The sequence below is a fragment of the Camponotus vicinus genome, unplaced genomic scaffold (assembly GCF_025532165.1).
Source record: "Camponotus vicinus isolate PSW18456_S1 unplaced genomic scaffold, iyCamVici1.0 SCAF_5, whole genome shotgun sequence".
Classification (NCBI taxonomy): domain Eukaryota; kingdom Metazoa; phylum Arthropoda; class Insecta; order Hymenoptera; family Formicidae; genus Camponotus; species Camponotus vicinus.
Window position 1 is genome coordinate 1,369,277 of NW_028141977.1, and position 20,095 is coordinate 1,389,371.

Here is a 20,095-nt window from a genome sequence, read left to right on the forward strand (position 1 = left end):
CTTCATAACCTCGTATTTATAAGTGTAATTTACCATCTTATTATTGCAACTGTCAGAATACCTTACTAATCGGGATTGCAAGGTGTCCATGTCTGATGTCATTTTTTGGAATTTTTATCAAGTAGCATATCAATGATTGCACAATTGTAATTAAAGTATGAGATGCATTGCCTGCATTGACTGATTGTACGAAATATATGAATTTCTTTCAATTGCTGGCTTAAGAATTTTTTTTTTCTAGATACTTATATAATTTAATAAAATTTCATTTATAGATTCTTGATTTTTTTTATCTTCTTATTTCCAAAACTTTAAATCTAAACATAATTATTATATCTATACATTTTTATGTTTGAGGTTTAAAGCTTCATAGATATCATTTTTTAAATCTGATTCTGCAGGTCTTTCTATGGACAAAATAAAGTGTATGCATTCAGCAAATGCGAGCGTGACAATTGAATTAATGCACGCAATTAATTCTCACATTCTTTAAAAATAAATGCATGGCCTAAAAAGCGCGCTAAGAGCTAAAAAGATATTCCTAGGACATGCAGAATATGGAACCAGCAGCGATACAAATCTAATCGTCTTTAGCACCAAGATCGATGGCAAGAGGCCAATTTTAATGATTATTAATAATCAGCATTCGTAGCACAAGAGACGATTGTACAGCTTAAAAAAATGTTTTTAATTAAAACTCACATTTCACAAACGTTTTTTTTTCTGTGCAAATATCTTCAGGCACAATTGTAAAAAGTCATCATAAGAGATAGCTTTGAAATATTCCAACAAGCTTTAACATTGTGTGAACATTTCGAATTTAAATCGATTTTCATGATAAGGATTTTTAATAATTTTATTAAATAAAAAAGATATTTTAATCATTTTATTTTCTATTTTCTTGTATTTTTAAATTAATTTTCATGTTTTAAATTTCTATTTGGATAATACATCTATCGTAATTTTAAGTTTATACACAGTTATGCGAGCCGCGTGCAGAAGCCGAGTATTGGTTCATGTTTCAGCTTCGGAATTTATATCATTAAATTTTTGATATACTCCATTAACATTTATTTATGCATTAGGTAATTTTCATATCCATTATACACACATCACCGATATAGTCAAATCGAATTTAATGTGCAAAAAATTCTGTTGCAAAATTGAAAATAATTTCGGATTTAAATAGTTGGGAATTGTTTTTCAGACTATTCCGCTTTCGCTTTTGCAAATTCTCTCGATTTCAAAATTTCACTTGGACAAAGGATCTTCGATAAGCGAGATAACAAACTTAGAAATCGAATCTTGGAGTCAAAAAGTTACGCTTCCGGCGATTATCGGAGCAACGACTCGTTGCCGCATCTCGAAAAGACGCATCGAAATGCCTTCCAGTGAAATTCCGGTACTTCCTCACTTGTTCGCATTTGCATGCACGATTCTAATCTCGCGCTGGTTTTTTTCTCCGGCCTGTAAGTGTTGGTTTTGCGCTCGAACGCATCGCGTTACGAAAAAAGCGAAATCGAGTAAGAAACGATGGCGAGCGAGATTGCGTATCGATTTGAAATATCTAACTCAGAAATTTATCGAAAAACTTATCATGTTCGTAGGCAAGATTTAATTGCACAGGTTTGTGAATGGGTTCGTTAGATATACAGAAGCAGATCGAATCGAACAGATGCGACCGCATTGGCCACCAGCTGGCCACGAGCATTTTGTTTGTGGAAACTACACATCTATTTATATCGAATAAACGCTTTGCAAGGAAAGTGCAAATTATCATCAACATCTACTAATCTCGTGAAATGCAATTAAAAATTAGTTTTTATCATGTGGTAATTGACGGAAGTTAATAACAAATTGTTTTGATATTAATTCTCTAGTGAACTTTTAATAGACAAGTTTATGTTGCATGACTAGAGAGAATAATATTTTTATTACATTATATGTCTGTAAAAATATTAGCATATTTTTATTTTCTCGAGAGATTTTTTATTAGATTATTTTGCGCGAACAATATAAAAATTTATTATTTACAATTTTTGCACGAATAATAATGTAAAATTTACTATTTAAATAATCTTACTATATGTGGAAATTAATTTAGAAAATTAAATACATATAATGCACTAAATGATTAATCTTTTACGTAAAAATCATACGTGCGTTATCAAAATTCTAATCTGCAGTTCTAACATCGAGACAATTGTGAGTCATTCTCTAAAAAGGTACGAGGAATTGCATCGCACTTGGAATTTACAGTAACTTTTATATTTTATTATTCGTTTATACAGACCAACCTTATAAAGCTCGATCGATAGAGTATGCGCAATACTTTGATGCACGTATCCTGCGACGACGTGCCGTAGACGTCCTAACGGAATATTCGGTGCGATGCAAACATTCCGGCAGGCGCGATCTGCATCTCATATCCGACTGCATGATCCGACGCCGCGTCGTATCTAGTTTGCACGTGAATTACATTACAAATGCAGTTACAAAAGGTCAGTGTCTCTGTATCGTGCTCTTGTTTTATTTTCGCGTTAATAATCTCGCGTCTAAATGAGATTATAATGAGCTCGATGTTATCCCGATGGCTGTGGCACAATGTAAAGGAGATATCTGTTATTAGCTATATATTATATATATAATGAACAAAATGTTCAATGTTTAATTTAATGATTAATTATTATAAAAGATGATAATTTCACAATATGGATAAAATGTTACAATACTGCTTTTATTTATAAACATTTTCTAGAATATATATATATATATAAAATTATATAACATTTTATAAAAAATAAGAATTTTTTTAAATTTTATCTCATGCGCAGATATACACAAATAATATAGTCAATATAAATATAATAAAAAATAAATAAATAATTGTAAAGAATAAAAATTTACAAAAAATGAGAAATAAAAAATTAACATCTCTTACAACATTTAGAAATAATTTACAAAGGATAGAATTATGTGTTTTAAATTTTCTCGATTTAGAATTGCTGTAAGATGATTCTGTAAAAATATTCTACGTTTTCTTTATCTTTTTCCAAACTTTTCGTTCCATAATTTATTTGACTAATAATTCAATTTTCTCTTTTCTGTCACTCTATTATTCTCATATGTGGATTAAATCGACGATATCAAGATGGTTGCGTCCACCCTCCTTATTTCTTAGCCGATCACGACTCCACCCCTAATCGATCCCCGGGGTACTCGATACGTTGGCCTCTGTATGCGGATAATACCCGTCCCGCTCGATCGCAACGGACGGAAAATTTCGGTCCGTTTAGAAGGAAGAGAGAGGGGCACAAACCAGCACCTTCGGTATTTAATAAACATTCCGTGAAGGCCGCAGTTTCACTGGAACGCAAAGGGAACGGGAGAGGGAGGAGAATTTGTCTTCCGCCCTCAGCTGCCTTTTTACACCGTATTTTTCTCGCGAAGGTAAAAAGGGCGCACGGGCTTAAAATTTTCATTCGATTTCAACGGGAAATCCGATCCGTCGCTGACAACCGCGGGTATCCGTTCACCAGGGGTTGCAAAATTAATTAAATCGTTAACTGCAGACGAGTTTGCCGTAGTCTGAACCGATATATCTGACGCTCTTTTCGTCCTTTATGTGGCACAAATCAATTCTGTATGAACTTCTTTAGACTTGTATTTTTTATTTTTATTAATTTTTTTTAACGAAATATTCGTTAAACACAAAGACACTTGCAAATGCAAAAAGTTAGCTAAATCATTGTCACAAAGAGTTTTTGTCTAGATAGATAAATTAGAATAGGAGGCAAATTACTTGCTATTATATTTTAAGATTTACACTTGTTTGAAAATCACCATATGATTCTAAATATATTATTGAAAAGACACGAAATTATCGAGAATGCAGCTATCGAACATTTCGAGATTATATTTTGAAACAACATATTTTATACATAATTAGTATCCCTTATTGTATTTTGTTACGAAACAAACATTACGAGAACGTTTCGTCGTTATTATTTATCAGCAACATGGGTCGTAATTATTTGCACATAAAGCGTATTGATGATTTCCGGAAATACGATCACACGCAATCGTACCGTATGAATTCGATATCAACTTCTATGGATACATTGCGCGTACTATAAATCGACGTATGCTCGATTTCAATTCGCGCTATGGCTGCACATAACTTGAAACGCAGCATCGTGTTCCTTTGATATCGCACGAATTGGATTGCAACATTTGACAACGAACCACGATTTTCACATATTAAAGCTCGTCATGTTTAGTTCTCTTGTTGGCCAGCGAGTTTGCATAGCTCGGTATCAATATATTAATTCGCATTATTAATGCTCTGAAATATTGATCATTAATATGATGCGAGTCACTATTGAGTATCTAATACTTGTGATCTAATACTCTCGTGCGGTATATTTATGTAAAGCGAGTACGTGAAAATGGCGCAAACACGAGCATAATTTTCATCCGGTAAAAACTGTTTGTATCACAGATGACTCTCGCGCAAAGCAAAATGTTATTATTGTATATCGATTTTATAAATGTTCGATGAATATTAAATTGCAAAGCTCTATTGATACATGTACAGAATCACTAGTTAAAGTACACGAATCTATTAATTTAGTTTCGGTCAAAATTCTCGAGTAACAAGATGAGGAAGCCTTATTTCGAAAATTTGATATAATAGAATTTCTATGTAAATAAAATTGTGTCGCAATATAAAATTTTATACAAGACAGAATTTTGATCTTCGGATTGAGCAATATTCTTACTGCGCACACAGAAGTAACCACGATGCATTAACACCGAGAAGATTCACCAGAGAAGTGAACAAGGGTGAGAGAAAACGGGGATAAACTCGAGAGATACATCCGAGTATTTTGCCTAGCCTATACCCTGCGACGCCGAATTTACATAAGCGGCTTTCCTCTAGGTAGAGCTTTTCTCCCGGTCCTAAACAAATATTGACCAGGTCGCCTCCTCCAATGTGGTCAGTACTATAGGTCCATGGCTTGACCACCGTCTGCATTATCCGTAAACGCTTATTAAACGGTAGGCGAGATGGGAAATCATGATGTCACTCGCGATCTCGGTTCGAGACGATAAAGTTTAAGGCCAAGTTACGTTGTGTTATATGAACATTCATTCTTTGATTAATTGTCTGCGAGAATATTAAATGACGATTGTTAATCTTTAAACTGCAGCAGCATTCGTTTAATCGTATCTTGTCATAAAATGTATGAATATTGGTGATAATTGATCGATTTTCATTTATAAAAAATTTTGTACTGAAATAACTGGCAAATATAAATAATCGAAAGAGAAAACAATAGTGAGATGCTGCTTTTATACAAGTCGAACGTTTTATTTATGGACTAACTAATAACTCAGGATTGTTATAATAAACTTGAGCATCCAATTAAGAAAGATAACATGTTGTCTGAATTATTCTCCTACAATTTGAAAAGATCAATAAACTCAATTAACTCTAAATATCTATTCACCTGTAAAAAAATCCAGTAAGAATGAGCAACGCGTTAATTTATCCACAACGTATTTCACGAAGAGTGTATCATATGTCCTTGCTAATAACAAATGAATACATCTTAGTCATTCGATTAGTCAGCAAGACATGTCTTTCCAACTGATTAATTATATACACACACATGATGAATAATTGCATATTATCTTTAAGGAGATCGCTATGTGACACTCATTGAGCCATTAAGAAACATATACAAGCGAAATATAATATTTGCTTTTCACGTAAAATATAATAAGATATCGTTTAAAACGATCGTTAAAAAATTTTGTTTTATTATTACAGAACGCAAGTTATTCGTCGGCATGTTATCGAAAAAGTTCACGGAGAATGACGTTAGAAACATGTTCAGCGCTTACGGAATGATCGAAGAATGTTCGGTGCTGAGGGACAGTACCGGAAAGAGTAAAGCCTGTGCCTTCGTTACCTTCGCTAGTAAGCAGTACGCGATCAATGCCATTAAAGCTCTGCATCATTCCCAGACAATGGAGGTGAGTATAATTAGAAATGATAGAGCGTGAAAGCAATATATAATGTTTATAATACTTTATAAATGATTTTATATCTTAAAATTAAAATTAAACAAAAAATTAGTCACAATTATTAATGTTTGAGTAATTAATATTAAGTAATTCATATTTTTAATTTTAAGTCCATAAAAAGTTATAAATTCTGAGTAATTGAGAGAGAGAGAAAAATTATTAACTTGATAAAAATAATTAAAAGGTTATTAATTCTGAGATTATAAATTTCTAAATTGTCAGGTTCTTTTGCACGTAACTTGCAGGATAATTCTCTGATTCATGTTAATATTAGTAATGCACATATAGCATTTCATCTATAGATTTATTCTAAAATTATTATAATAACAAATTAATAAGATACACTAACTGAAAAAATTTCTACAGAAATAATTTTATATATTTTTGCAAGAATATAATCTATTATATTTATTTTTAATTCTGCTTTTTTAAAGTACTATTAATAATCTATCATTCGATTATAATTTTGCCCTTCCATCAATTCTGCTTCTACATTTTTATAATTAACTGACGAATAATAGAACAGAATTTTGATTGCTTATTGAAATTATAAACGCTCATATTCCAATGAGGATACATAATCCACGTTTATATCGCAAGAAATAATTAGCTGCGAAGGTCTTCAAGCGAAAATGATATCATAAAGAAATTAATATATGATGACATAAAATAAGACACAAAACCGTTGAGAATCTTCGCGGCTCATTTCTTTTCATGGCGATTCAACCGAGCCGATGGATGTATTGGCTCGATGCCACTGTCACTCGACGAAACATCCGCGTGCATCTACAACCCGGCTAGTCACCTCGGTGATATACCAATTTAACTCAGGGTAACTAAAATCGAGCAGTAAAGATCACACACCGAACTGGCGGACACCTTGGCGATTCGAAACATGCCAGGACTTTTCCGTCTCCCACTCTCTCGCACTATACTTTTCAGCATCCTAATCTACATAAATGTTAGATTAGAATTAGATGGAGACAAATAAATGTTAATTGTTATCGGATCCCATTCGGCATCGTTTAAAAATAATAAAATTGCAAAATATTAATATTGAATTGTGCGCTAGAAATGCGATAGTCTCTCTCATGGCAAGAATTTCTTTCAGAAAAATTAATAGATTTTAAAATGATCTGATATTTTCTGGAAAACCTACAACACACATGTTCATATATTTCATTCTTTGAAATTCTGAAATAAAATAATAATTTTTTTTTCTTTATTAATCATGCTTACTTCTCACATCAAGATTTTCTTATTTTTATTTCTATTTTTTCTTCACGTGTTATTATCAAAATTTTATTCTTATTTAGTTATATTAACCATTACAATTTTATTTCGGTAATATAAGATGTGATGCATTTAAACGTTTAAGTCATCACCAATCATGTCACGAAATATAGCTGTTGCTGCAGAATGGATTATTCGTCCTGACGACAGTTACTGCGCCTATGTAATGTACTATTTCGAATGGTAAAAGCGAGCCGTGCCAAGGCATGCGGGCACGAGGGCAATTTCACTTTAATATCACGAATATTTCCGGCTACAAGTTCTTCGAATTTGCTCGTTCCTCGCTACCGGTGTAACCAGCATAACCGATTTCGCATCTCTGATTGCATGCGTATTGTATATGGTACATTGACCTCGCGCTTTGCGTGTGTCCGAGTACCGTCAAACGTAAGAGTACCTGTTTCCCCCAATGTAACGTCCGATTACCAGCAAATCCGTTCTCGCGCCAATGTTGAACTTGGACTTGAACCAATAATGCATCGGGCGAAAGGATACGAGATTCAGATGTAAAACGACACTCGGAGCGAAGTATGAGACAAGTTCGAAGCTAATAAAAAGAGTATAGAACTATGGCAGAGAAACTTTGGCAGAGATACTTTTTCAAATATTTAAGAAAAGAGGACGTATCATTAAAAACGTTGACACAATTCTCGAAATATGAATATTTCTAAAATTTAAAACAGAAAAGAAGAGAATATTATATATGCTTTTTACCTTTGAATCATAGTACGAATATTAGTTGCTCTAATTTTGAGATATTCAGTTATTAATGAAGAAAATTTAATTATTATTTCAAAAAACTGTAAAAACTTTTAACTGTAAAAATTTTTTTTTACAAATTTACATGTATTTTGAATGAGATATTGGATCCTATAATTACGATAGCAATCAATATTTCTTACATTTCGCATTTATTATTACGCTACATCAATATTGCACAATTTTCAGGGTTGTTCGTCGCCGTTAGTCGTAAAATTCGCCGACACGCAAAAGGAAAAAGACCAGAAAAGGATGCAGCAACTCCAGTCGAATCTCTGGAATATCGCGGGAGTCAACATCGCGCCGCATTACCTGACCGTACGTGTGCTTAATATTTTATAATAAAAGCTCTTTGGCCGGTATCAAAGATTCCATTTGCATCGAGAACGAAAATACTCTTCATGGTTCTATCGTTTGAGCACCTTACACTCGTATGCATTATCTAGCCTTTGAGACTTTCTACACGGCGACCTCAATTTTGTTATGCAAAATATATGAAAAAAAAAAAAGAACTGAGACTTTTTCGAAGAACATGGCCTGTATTCCTCGAACGCGTACAATGCAGTTCAACGCGACTACCTGCACCAAAGCCTTTGTTTTTATTAAACGTTTCATGAGATTTGCATAAAACCTTACAAGAAAAAGCGTATTTCCTGACGAATTTGCAATCGATCTTCCCTTAGAGAAAATTTGCCGAGAAACCGAATTAAGGGTCTGAAAATATTTAAAATTCCCAACAGAGAGAGAAATTAGATTTATATGTAAAACAAGTTATTTAAACAAATCAAGGTTTCTCGGCCAAGTAAAAACAAGATAAAATGTTTTTTACAAAATTTTATAAAAATTCAACATGCTTGATGTTATAGCGAATTTATATTGATAATGGACAATGAAAAATCGTAGTTGGATGATGAAAATTTCGTTTGTGTTCACAGAATGACGCGCATACCTTGGCACCTGCGTCGTTGCAACTGTTGCAACAATTGCAGGCGACAACGAGCGCCGCGACTCCAGTCGCTGCAAACGCGGGGGCGGCGAATGCATTGTCGAATGTCCAACATCAGTTGCTGTTACAACAACACCTTGGCCTTGGAGCGGCCACCCCCGCGCACGCAGCGCCCCCCGCTGTACCTAGTCCGGCGGAAATCAACCCTGCGAATCTGCAGAGTTTGGCCACCCTCGCGTCTTTGAGCAACACTGCTGGTGAGTATGGTCAGTGTCGATTGGTTTTATTTTTATTTTCGCTTATTTGCGTTTATTGTACTGCCGCTTTTCGATTAAAATTTGGATAGAATTAACTTTAAAAATAAATTTAAATAATACATATTTAAATTAATTAAATAAATTTAAATAAATTTAATTAGATTTAAATGAGATCTTTTTTCAGAGATAGCCGTATTCAATTATTATTAAATTAAAAAAAGAAATAATTAATATTCTTGCTATATTGCATTGACATTATTTTAATGATCATTTTATATTTAATTTTCATTAAAAACGTATTTTTTATTATGTGTAAATAAAATACCTGAATATATTGAAATCGATAAAAAGTTATCATATCGTAAAAATATTCGACGTTAACATAACAGATATTTTTTATTATCAAATTACAAGTAAAATTGTGTACATTGATAGTTAAAAAAATTAATGATATATTTATCTTTTTTGTCACATCTTTTTTTTTACACGTATGTTTTATAATCAATTATGCATAGTTTTAATACGTTCAAAATGCATGTCATCCACTAGCTTCATGCATTTGCATTTTATATCGCACAATTTGCGTCAGCTGTTTCATGTTTTTAACATAAGAATAATTGACGTATAAGATTTTTAAACTTATCTCTTTCTTCTTCAAATGTGCATATTTAACTCGTAGCGTCACCTTTTGACCTCACTTTATGCTAGTCTTCCAATACTTATAAGAGTACTATTTTTGTGAATGAGTTAAAAACGTAAATCTTACGGGCAAATTTAAATATATAATTCCTCTCGGGAGATGTAAATCCGCTTTTGCTTAAAAATGTGTCAGGCGCACCATTGTTCCGACGCTATAGAAGCGCTATAGAATACGATAGATCTGCTTTTGTCAGAGAAATCAGATTTTATCCGTTCCTTCTCTGAAATTATTCTTTCACGCATTTTATATTCTTTCATTATATCAGTGTCAGAATAAATTGTATTATTTCACGCTTACAGTCTCCAATTTCCGCCGATCGGGTCCCATGAATCATATCTTTTTGAAAATTATAACGAAATGTCCTACCTTTTAGCTTGTTTCGCAATAATAAAATTCTACGTTTTATGGGATCGGGAAGAATGCCAGAACAATGATGCCAAAACCGTGTCTATCATTAACTTTATTGAGATATGTGTTTACCGCTCATTGCTGCAGAACGTATGATCATTCAATGATATTCCAGAATCACGCAATAAGTTCACGCAATGAATGTACACGAATCAAGTTTGAATACACGTTGTCTGCTTTTGATATACAGTCAAGCTTATAAAGTTTGAATTAAATTTCAAAAAATATCCTAAATTTTATTTAATAGTGATAATTGATGTTTCTAATATACTATCAAATAATTATAAAAATCAGAAAAATTATCAAAATAATATTGTGTTGAATTTATTTCAAAGGCACTAGGCAAAGCTTAATGCAAATTCTTGTTGCATCACCCAATAAAAGATATATTATTCAAAAATTATTGCGAGATTTGCAAGATAATTAGCGTCGAGGCTCTCCATAAAAATAAATTCTCTCTATAAAAATAAATTAAAGATAAGTTCTATTATGTTACAGCAAACGCAGGCGTGTCGCCGATGAGTATGCAGAACCTCGTCACTCTGGCAGCTATGACCGGCGGAAACGGCAATCTCCAGGTGTCGCCAAACAGTGAGTAGAGAATATTTCGCGAGGTGTATAATCGGAGAACACATTATCGTGCATTAACGTGCAGCTGTAAGTTCCGTACGGAACTGTCTGGTGCTCCGAATTACATGCGTAACTTCGGGCCATACGTTATACATCCTCGTTTTCCCATCAATTGTACAAACCATCCATATGCTTATGCATCACGTATGTTACTCGCGCTAGACGGTAAATTCGCTTGAGCAGTCGAACTTTAATGATCGCATGTGTTGTTGAAGTTTCAGGCAAACGGGTGAACTGTCCACGCTTTTGTAGGTATTGCATGGATAAAGTGAGCCGAAGTCGCACTGCGATATTACGGTGACAATAATAATGCGACGGCGTGTCTATACTTGTCCTCGAAAAGTGTATTAACAGACTTTAATTGTAATACGACAGTACAATGGGGTGTTCAGATGTTTCAAGACATAACGTATTTGTACAATACATTTGTTACAATTGTAAACAATGCATGCTAGAAGTCGAGAGAAAAAGATTTTTTGCGAATATACATTCAATTTCAACTTTATATATTCTCTTATACAAAAAACATTAAGTTTCGATATGATAATATATTTATTGGATACGCAAATTATCTAAATTGATTGAATAATATAATAACTATTATTTTCATTCCCTGTCTCAATAAGTTATTATGCCATTTTAAATCTTGATTGACTTCTAAAATTTGTATCGTTTGTAGATTTCATGAAAATGCAATATATTAGATTCAATCACCAAATTTAAAATGAATATATAAAATATTGCAATATATAAGCATATATTTGACCGAAAAGGAATTTTACAAATTAATTTAGATTAAATATGCAGATTTGATACTTAATCAAATTTATTAGAGCTGTTTTATTAAGCGAATTGAGATTAAGCTTAAATTAAAATAAAATGATTATTCATAAAATAATTAAATCGTCATCAAAAACGACATACTAAGTAAATCCTATCAAAATTTCTTACATCTTTTTCGTATTGCGTGTGTTTGAACCATAATGTAAATGTGTAAAGTCTACAGGTAAGATGTATATTTTCGTAGTTAATTGCATAATTATTTCTTTACCAGCTTTTATTCGTATTTGCAAAGCAAACTAACGCATTTTTATTATTGTACTTTATATGTCCACGATACGACGTTTCTTATATGATTTATGTAAAATATAATAGAAAAGTATACAGGTTACATCATTGCATTTTCTTAGACGTTAAACACTTGTGTAATTATTAATTGCATAAAAATGAGTTTTCTAAACAATTATAATAGGTAAGTTGAATATAAAGAGAACCAATAGATCATAACACTACAAAAAAATAAAAAAAAATGTAACTGTCTATTCTTGAAATTATTTTAATAATTACACAATATTATACAATAAAATCTACTTTTTATATATAAAATATAAATTATCTGTGATATATTTTGAATCAATAAAATAGCTTAATATATTTTAGAATCAAAATATGAAAAGCTTAATATTAGAAAAAGAAGAAATAAATTTTTCATATTAAATTATATAATAAACACTCTGAAAAAAATAAGATTATTGATAAATTTAGAAATTTTATTACATAATTTTTTAAATATTTTACTGCATAATATTTTTTTTCAATTAGCGAATGTTGAATAATTTTGTCTATAAAAAACTTATGCAATGCAATAACGTAAAAGAGAAAGACAAATATTTTTTACGAACATTCCAAGCTAGCCTTGCAAACTTGACTCATCGTATTAATTTGATGACACAAGTGAACGCGTACCGTTGACTCTGTAATTTCCCGGTCGCAATTAAAAACATAATATTGGCAGCATTACCCGGAAAATTCCGCCAAAGCTTCATTTCGCGAATATATCATATATATATATATTACTGACTCTGCTTGTTAATACCGTAAACGTGTTTTGTGTTTCAGCGTTAAGCGGCCTGGCAAATTCGACAGCAGGTATGTCGCTATGTACGTGTCGCATTGCCTGGTACAGTATTAACAATTACTAAATTAATTTCGATCATGTAAAAGGGGCCTTAATCATGTTGACGGTCTGATTTCCCCATTTCGCTTATTTAATAGTCCACGTGCGCGCGTGTGCACGCATTTCCCCTTTACCCCTTTTCCCAAATTCCCTCATTCGTTCCTGTGCCTCTACCTATTTCAATTTTCATGATGGATCCAAATACTCCTTCACGCGATTTTACGTACCGTATATTAAGAGATTATTTCCTCGAATGCGAGGTATCAAACCAAACATTTCAATACAATCAATTATGTAATTAATAAATTACTATCGAGAATTAGAAAATTTTTTCAGATATTGATAATCATGGTTCTATCAAATATCTCTAATAATTTAATCATTGATATTATCTGCCAAAAATTTTCTGATAATATAATAAATAAAATCGATTTTTGATTTTTTATTTAAGCTTATCATAGAATTTTAAATTCTTATAATAATATTAATTTTGCATATAAATTTATTAAATAAAAATAAATTGGCATATATAATTACCAGAAAATTTTACAACAAATTTACATAAGAACATATTATGTTTAATCATGAAAAATACTTTTTCGCGAGAATTATATTTACCATCTAATTAATTATGACGCTTGTGCATTATATTTATGATATTATGTAAGCTTGTATACAATGAGGTTAAAACCGCAGGGAGAAACGGAAATGTTTTATTATTTTTCGCACCGTATTAAACATATCATGTAACACATGATTACAACAATATTTTACTTTTTTCGCTTTCTTTTATATGAATATACATCGCAATCTTAACACTGCGTATTTTTTTTCGTGCGTAGCTGCTCTTCTGGGAAAAACAGGAAATACAGGTGAGACATTTATATAGGAAGAAAAATTGTTTAGCTGATTTTTATCGTATCTTAATACTATATATCTTCCTCTCGAATCCTTATTTCGTCATTTCTTTTCTGTCACTCGTGTATATTTTTTATTATTGTCTCTTGTATATTTTGTATAACGCAAAATTAATAATTATTGTTGATCGCAAATTTAATTAATCAAACGGGTCTCCCATGTTAGCAATGCTACATATATTATTCTTCATATATATTATTCTAGTCAATTGTAAAAGTCAAACAATTTCAAAAATACATAGGATTAGATTAACGAGTACAGCAGAAGAAAAAAATGATAATCTTGCTTACTTGGTTTAATTTCAGACCTTACAACAATTTTCAATTAAATTAAAATTAAGATTGAAAATTTATGGATTTTTATAAATTAGAAATTTAATAAAAATACATAATAAAATCTTATTTTTTAATTAAAATTAAATTAACCTCGTTTTTAATAAAATTTTAATTCAAGTATAGTCGGAAGGATGTTTAATGTAAAATATTAACAGTGAAAAGAATATAATTTCAATCAAAGTCACTGAAGAAAACTTATAATTCCAAATTAAGCAGAGAATTTTGTAAATTAAAAAATTATATAATTATATAATAATTTTATGATATTGTATATATATAATTTATTTATGATATGGATAGAAGAAAATCAAAATTACTGAGTGATTGCTATTGCTAGTGCGCTAAATTATTATTACGAAAACTTTCTCAGATACTAAATTAATGCATTAATTGGTGAGACCCGGTTGGCGCTTTTAGGAACCTAAATATTTTTATTCTTTATCAATCGTAAAATTGTTGTTTTAACAATATGTACATATCGGACTATTTGTGTATGTATATTTGAAATGTATTGGGAAAATATATGATTCTCGCACAAACGCTTATCGCAATTAACGGGGGTGCACGATTTTTCATAATAAAAATTTAATTGGCAATAATATTTATGCATAATGAAAAAACGTAGGACTTTTCGTAAAACGCTTATTCATCTGCAATTAATCCGCAAAATATTTTTATCATGTATAACAAATGATGATTGCGTATATATGCAGAAATATATTTTATATATTTTATTTCTAAATTAAAATATCGTTAATTATATTATAATATATGACAAATTTTTTTGTCAATATTGAGGAGGAGGATGATACCTTAGATTTTAAAATTTCAATTATTAAAAAATATTGAATAAATTTCTATCAAGCAAAGTATTTTATATGCCATATTGCCATTTTTATAATTTATTCTTATTTACGTATACTTTAAATTGTTTATAAATATCTTCTTATATCTCTCTTTATCTAAATATTTATGAAAATAACATGAATATATTTTCAACATTATTCATATGATTGTTCATATGACATTATTTAATATTATTAATTATATCATTATAATTATATTATAAATATTATATATCATTAAATATTAATATATTATATTAATATATTATTATATATATATATATATTGTATGTCAATTTCAAATTGTAAGCTCCAGGTTAGATTAACGAATACAATTAGCAGAAGAAAAAAATAATAAGGAACGGTCTACTATGAAATTCTTTTAATTAACTTTCTCGTATTTTTCTCGAATAAATTGTCGCTAATAATTATCTAATAACTACCTAGTTAACTATTTGATAAAATTTGTTCGTCGTAGTAAGATAAGATGCTTTTTGCCTCTAATGGTGATAACAGCAAAGTCGGAGCCATAGCGATTAATGTTTTCGCGACATCGCAGCATGTGAGGCATGCCGCGGAATTAATTAGGCTTGGGTATCGTTAAAATTTGCTCTTGAAGATCAATAAAAAGTAACATCACCATAATATTTGTCTTCAAGGGTCTACCGGGGGCAGTCTTAGTCCTGTAACATCTCTCACGCTCAATTCCTTGACGGGGACGCCGTTAAACGGACTTCAGGACTCGCTGAGCAACGCTTATTCCAGTTTGCAACAATATGCAGGTAATTGTTTGATTCATCGAGCTATTTTCGATATATACAGAAAATCACTAAATAGAGACAAGAGTGCTTTTTTTGTATCCACATAAACGCACAAAAAATATTATTTTCTAATGAGTTAACTGTGCGTATTAAAGCTCTCATTGGAAAAACGACGGTGACGGTGGAAAAGAAAGAGTTGCATAGTGAGTAATATAATTAAGTAGACTGCCTGAATATATATTTTTGTGAATTGTTTATAACGTCAAGTCATTCATATGGTTGACTTTCGGATTAATATTCTTTTATCCGATATGATATGACCAATTACTGTTAGAATTTATAACATAATATCTAGGATAAGTTGATTGACATTATAAGTATTACAAAAAATTATGTAGAAAAAAATATATTGATTACATATAATATATGACAATAATTATCTTCTTATTGTTAAATAAAAATCTTATTTTTGTTCGCATTTAATATTTATTTTTATCGATGCCGTGTGTACAACTAAAATATTTAATTTTAAATCTTATCTAGAATATTTCATTGATGTTAAAATTAATCAATAAAGTTGCAATTAAAGGAATTAGTCATTGAAAAAAATCGGGACAGCATAGGAACATGGAAGTGAACCAAATGAATGTTTGAAAAAAGTCGACCAATTTTGGTTCGCATGTACCTGTTAGATAATCCACATATATATATCCCAGTGTACATAAGAGATATTTATAAAAATAAAATAAATGAAAACATAAGTTACAATTCCATTGTTGCAAATATTTAAGAGCTTATAATATTTCGTTATATTTTCTTATATTATCATACAATTTATGCTTTAATTTTATAATCGTATAAATATGTAATATGTAATCATGTACAATATGTAATTATTTCTCATTCTATTTTTCATTGTACATATTTATTTATTCACAGTCATTTTTTGGAGAGATTTGAATGAATCTAATATACATATTTTAATCAATTGAGTCTCTCCCTGCTTTTATGTGTTTGGTGTGTTTCTATAAGCTGAGATGTGTGCATTAAATCAGTGCATAGATTTATATTGATAATTTAGTCGCATTTTTATAAAAAAGCAGCATAAGTCAAATTTTGAAAAGTCAATTTGCTATATATTTGCTATATTGAGATAAATGAGGTAAAATTAGAAAATTAGAAATGCCTTTTTCGACGACATTTTTGAAATTCGATTGATGTCACTTCGAAAAAAATAACACAGGCAACATCAACGACGCGTTCGGATTTCAGGGTTTCCCGCGTTCACGGCAGCTGCGGCCGCTGCGGCGGCGGCAACGCAAAAGACGAAGTTCACCAACACAGACAAGCAGATTGAGGGTCCCGAAGGTTGCAACCTCTTTATCTACCACCTGCCGCAAGAATTCAGCGACACGGATCTTATTTCCACTTTCTTGCCCTTCGGCAACGTCATATCCGCCAAAGTTTTCATAGATAAGCACACGCACATGAGCAAATGCTTCGGTAAGTTGAATTAATACGCTTGAATAATGGAAGGAAGACGAGTGTTTAAATATGAAGATAGCTTTATACATGACTTGAGAGAGCTCTGAACTGAAGTAATTTTTGATTTTCAATTCCGGTTAAGAAATAATATTGTATTCAAATTATATAATTTAGGTTTTTTCAAGGAGACAAAATTACAGTAAAATAAAATAAAAATTAATTCTATTCCGGTTCGAATCCCTGCGAGTCGCGCGATGCAATACGGACGAATGGAATGTATAAATTTTACATTTTAATTTCTACATTTTAAATTCCGCTTTGTTTCAGGTTTCGTATCGTATGATAATGCAACGAGCGCGCAAATGGCGATCCAAACAATGCACGGTTTCCAGATTGGCATGAAGCGGCTGAAGGTCCAGTTAAAACGGTCCAAGGACGCCTCTAAGCCGTACTAGCCGACGTCACAGAGCGTTCGTAGGTAGATACCAAGGACTTCTCGGACATCTCGGCTCGACGGCGTCCTTAATCAGGACGACGCTCGCACGTTTAATTTATAACCGCGATAATTAATCATTATTCCGCAGCGGAGTATCACGTTTATTAACGATAGATCTAGATAGAACAAAAAGTATTAGGTGGCAGGATTCCACGATGTTCTCTAGTCAAGCAGTATTTTTCACGAAGGTAGCGAGCTAAGGCTACGATCAAGCGTCCTCGGACGCCGAAGAGGATACGTCGCCGCGCGACACCTTCGTCGTCCTATCGAAACGAGGCTGTGATAATCAGAAGACTCTCTTGTTCATCGGACTTGACTTTTCTTCCGAGGTTCAGGAACGTAATTTATCGTTTTAACGTGTCGCTTGTGCGAACTGTCCCGCCGAATCGTCTTCTCTCTCTTCTACCTATCGGCCATTGTGTGAATTCTCAGTACATTTTTAACAAATCTGTCTATTCTGTCCACGTCCGTCGCGATCGTATATCATAGTTACATCTGTTAATCCTTTCAGTGCCGAATTAAATACAGAAATCCTACTTTCTTCGACAATCCATTCCAGTAATTTTACGAGAAATAGAATAGGATTAACGAATATAATAAGCTTAATATTAGCATATTAGTATTTCGAGCAACTTGATTTCCTATAATGACTGATTTCAGACACTATTCCTACGATAGATCTATCCGATGAAATATAATTAATCAAGACGATGCGAAATCTACTTAGGAGTTAAATGGGCCCTTTATTGAAAGTGACTTTGCATATCAAATTTTAAAAGATATTAATACAAATATTAAGAATATATTTACTATATATTCTCACCAAGGGAATTTACACAAGGGAATTTACATGCAAGAGTTACATATGAAGATTACTTTATTCCGCTTTCAAAAAGGATAGAGAAATTTGTATATAAAGGCTTTATGATGTGATGGTCTATATGTTTAATCCATTTTAAATAGACTTCTTTATTCAATTTTTACCTTCACGATAAATACAGTAGCTTTCGAAATAAATGGCTCTAACATGTAATATTTCAAAAGAAACTTTTTCACGCGAGATGAACGAAAGCTTTTTGAGTTTCAACTCGATTTTCGAGTTACAGTTTATTACGTAGGGATGGACTTTGATATTTAGCGTTAAACATGTTCATTCGCTCTTGAATTCAGTTTATTTATGTAGTAAATTACGAAGTAAAACGTTTAATATATAAAGAAAACATCTCTGATACGAATGCACGGTGAAAATCGAATATCCATGTTTATTGCTAAATACGGTAATATAATACAGGTCTTTCAAATCGTCATATTCGCCCGTATTTATCGCACGGTGTCGAAAATATGGTCGTCTCTTCGAATCTCGAAGATGCAAAAACCTGGCGGCACGTTCCCGGGTGACGCAATCAAACAACATCTCGTTGCAAAAGGCTGCCAGTAAAGCTTTCTGTGCTAACTTACTGTTGCACAAAGTGAAATTACGTACGTGAAGTTCACTAACAACGTAGCTTTTCCTCCCCAGGAGAGTAAGAGTAGTTCGCTTTGAATTTTCACGCAGCGTTTCACGAGTCGTACCTTGTAACCATTTGACGATTTGACTTTTCTCTCTGTTTTTTTTTTCTTCCTGTATTTTTGTAATTTATATCTCTTTCTATCTTTCTTTTTGTCTCTCTATCTAGCTCTCTATTTCAATAACCACGTAGTTTAAGCCAGCAGTTGAGCCGGCAATATACGAGCGATACACACAAGGATCTACCTCACTCATTATAATTGTATCAGCAGCTATTATATCGCGTGTATCCTTCGTTCAATGTTCGAGGCGCACAGAATTGGATACGTTCTCACGTGATAATAATATCACTAAGTTTTTTTTATGGTTATAATCACGCTACGACGCTTTATTAGTTAGTAGTACTAACATTGCCATGTGATTTTTTTTGGGGGGAGGGGGGTGGAGTGTACAGCCGATCGTCGCAAGCGGCGGATAAGCCGATCGTTTCCGAAAGAACCGTAATTTACTTTAAAAAAAAAATGTCCTACTTATTCTTGTTTTATACCATTGTCGCAATTTTCGCTTGGGACAATCGAGGACAAACGGCTTTCAACTATGAAACGATTATTGAATGTTACGTATAATTTGAACTACTATTGCAGTTATTTGCATGTAATCTAAATCCGGAAACCGTCAGCAAATTTCTCCGACCGCGTTGCATCA

The 20,095-nt window shown here is 31.9% G+C and overlaps 1 protein-coding gene across 16 annotated transcripts in view; it reads left to right on the plus strand.

Moving 5' to 3' along the window:
• Positions 1–20,095, plus strand: part of LOC145972070 (CUGBP Elav-like family member 1-A) — a 491,882-nt gene that overhangs the window by 464,614 nt on the left and 7,173 nt on the right. For 10 of the 16 annotated variants that reach the window (XM_083100293.1, XM_083100292.1, XM_083100296.1 and 7 more), the window contains 9 exons: positions 5,837–6,042; positions 8,335–8,463; positions 9,081–9,357; positions 10,955–11,047; positions 12,986–13,027; positions 13,886–13,915; positions 15,801–15,923; positions 17,175–17,405; positions 17,715–17,865. In XM_083100293.1, coding sequence (XP_082956419.1) covers positions 5,837–6,042; positions 8,335–8,463; positions 9,081–9,357; positions 10,955–11,047; positions 12,986–13,027; positions 13,886–13,915; positions 15,801–15,923; positions 17,175–17,405; positions 17,715–17,842 — 1,259 coding nt within the window. In that variant the 3' untranslated portion in view covers positions 17,843–17,865. The remainder of the gene's footprint in view (positions 1–5,836; positions 6,043–8,334; positions 8,464–9,080; positions 9,358–10,954; positions 11,048–12,985; positions 13,028–13,885; positions 13,916–15,800; positions 15,924–17,174; positions 17,406–17,714; positions 17,866–20,095) is intronic. The other 6 variants (XM_083100295.1, XM_083100297.1, XM_083100299.1 and 3 more) reach the window with 5 other exon arrangements.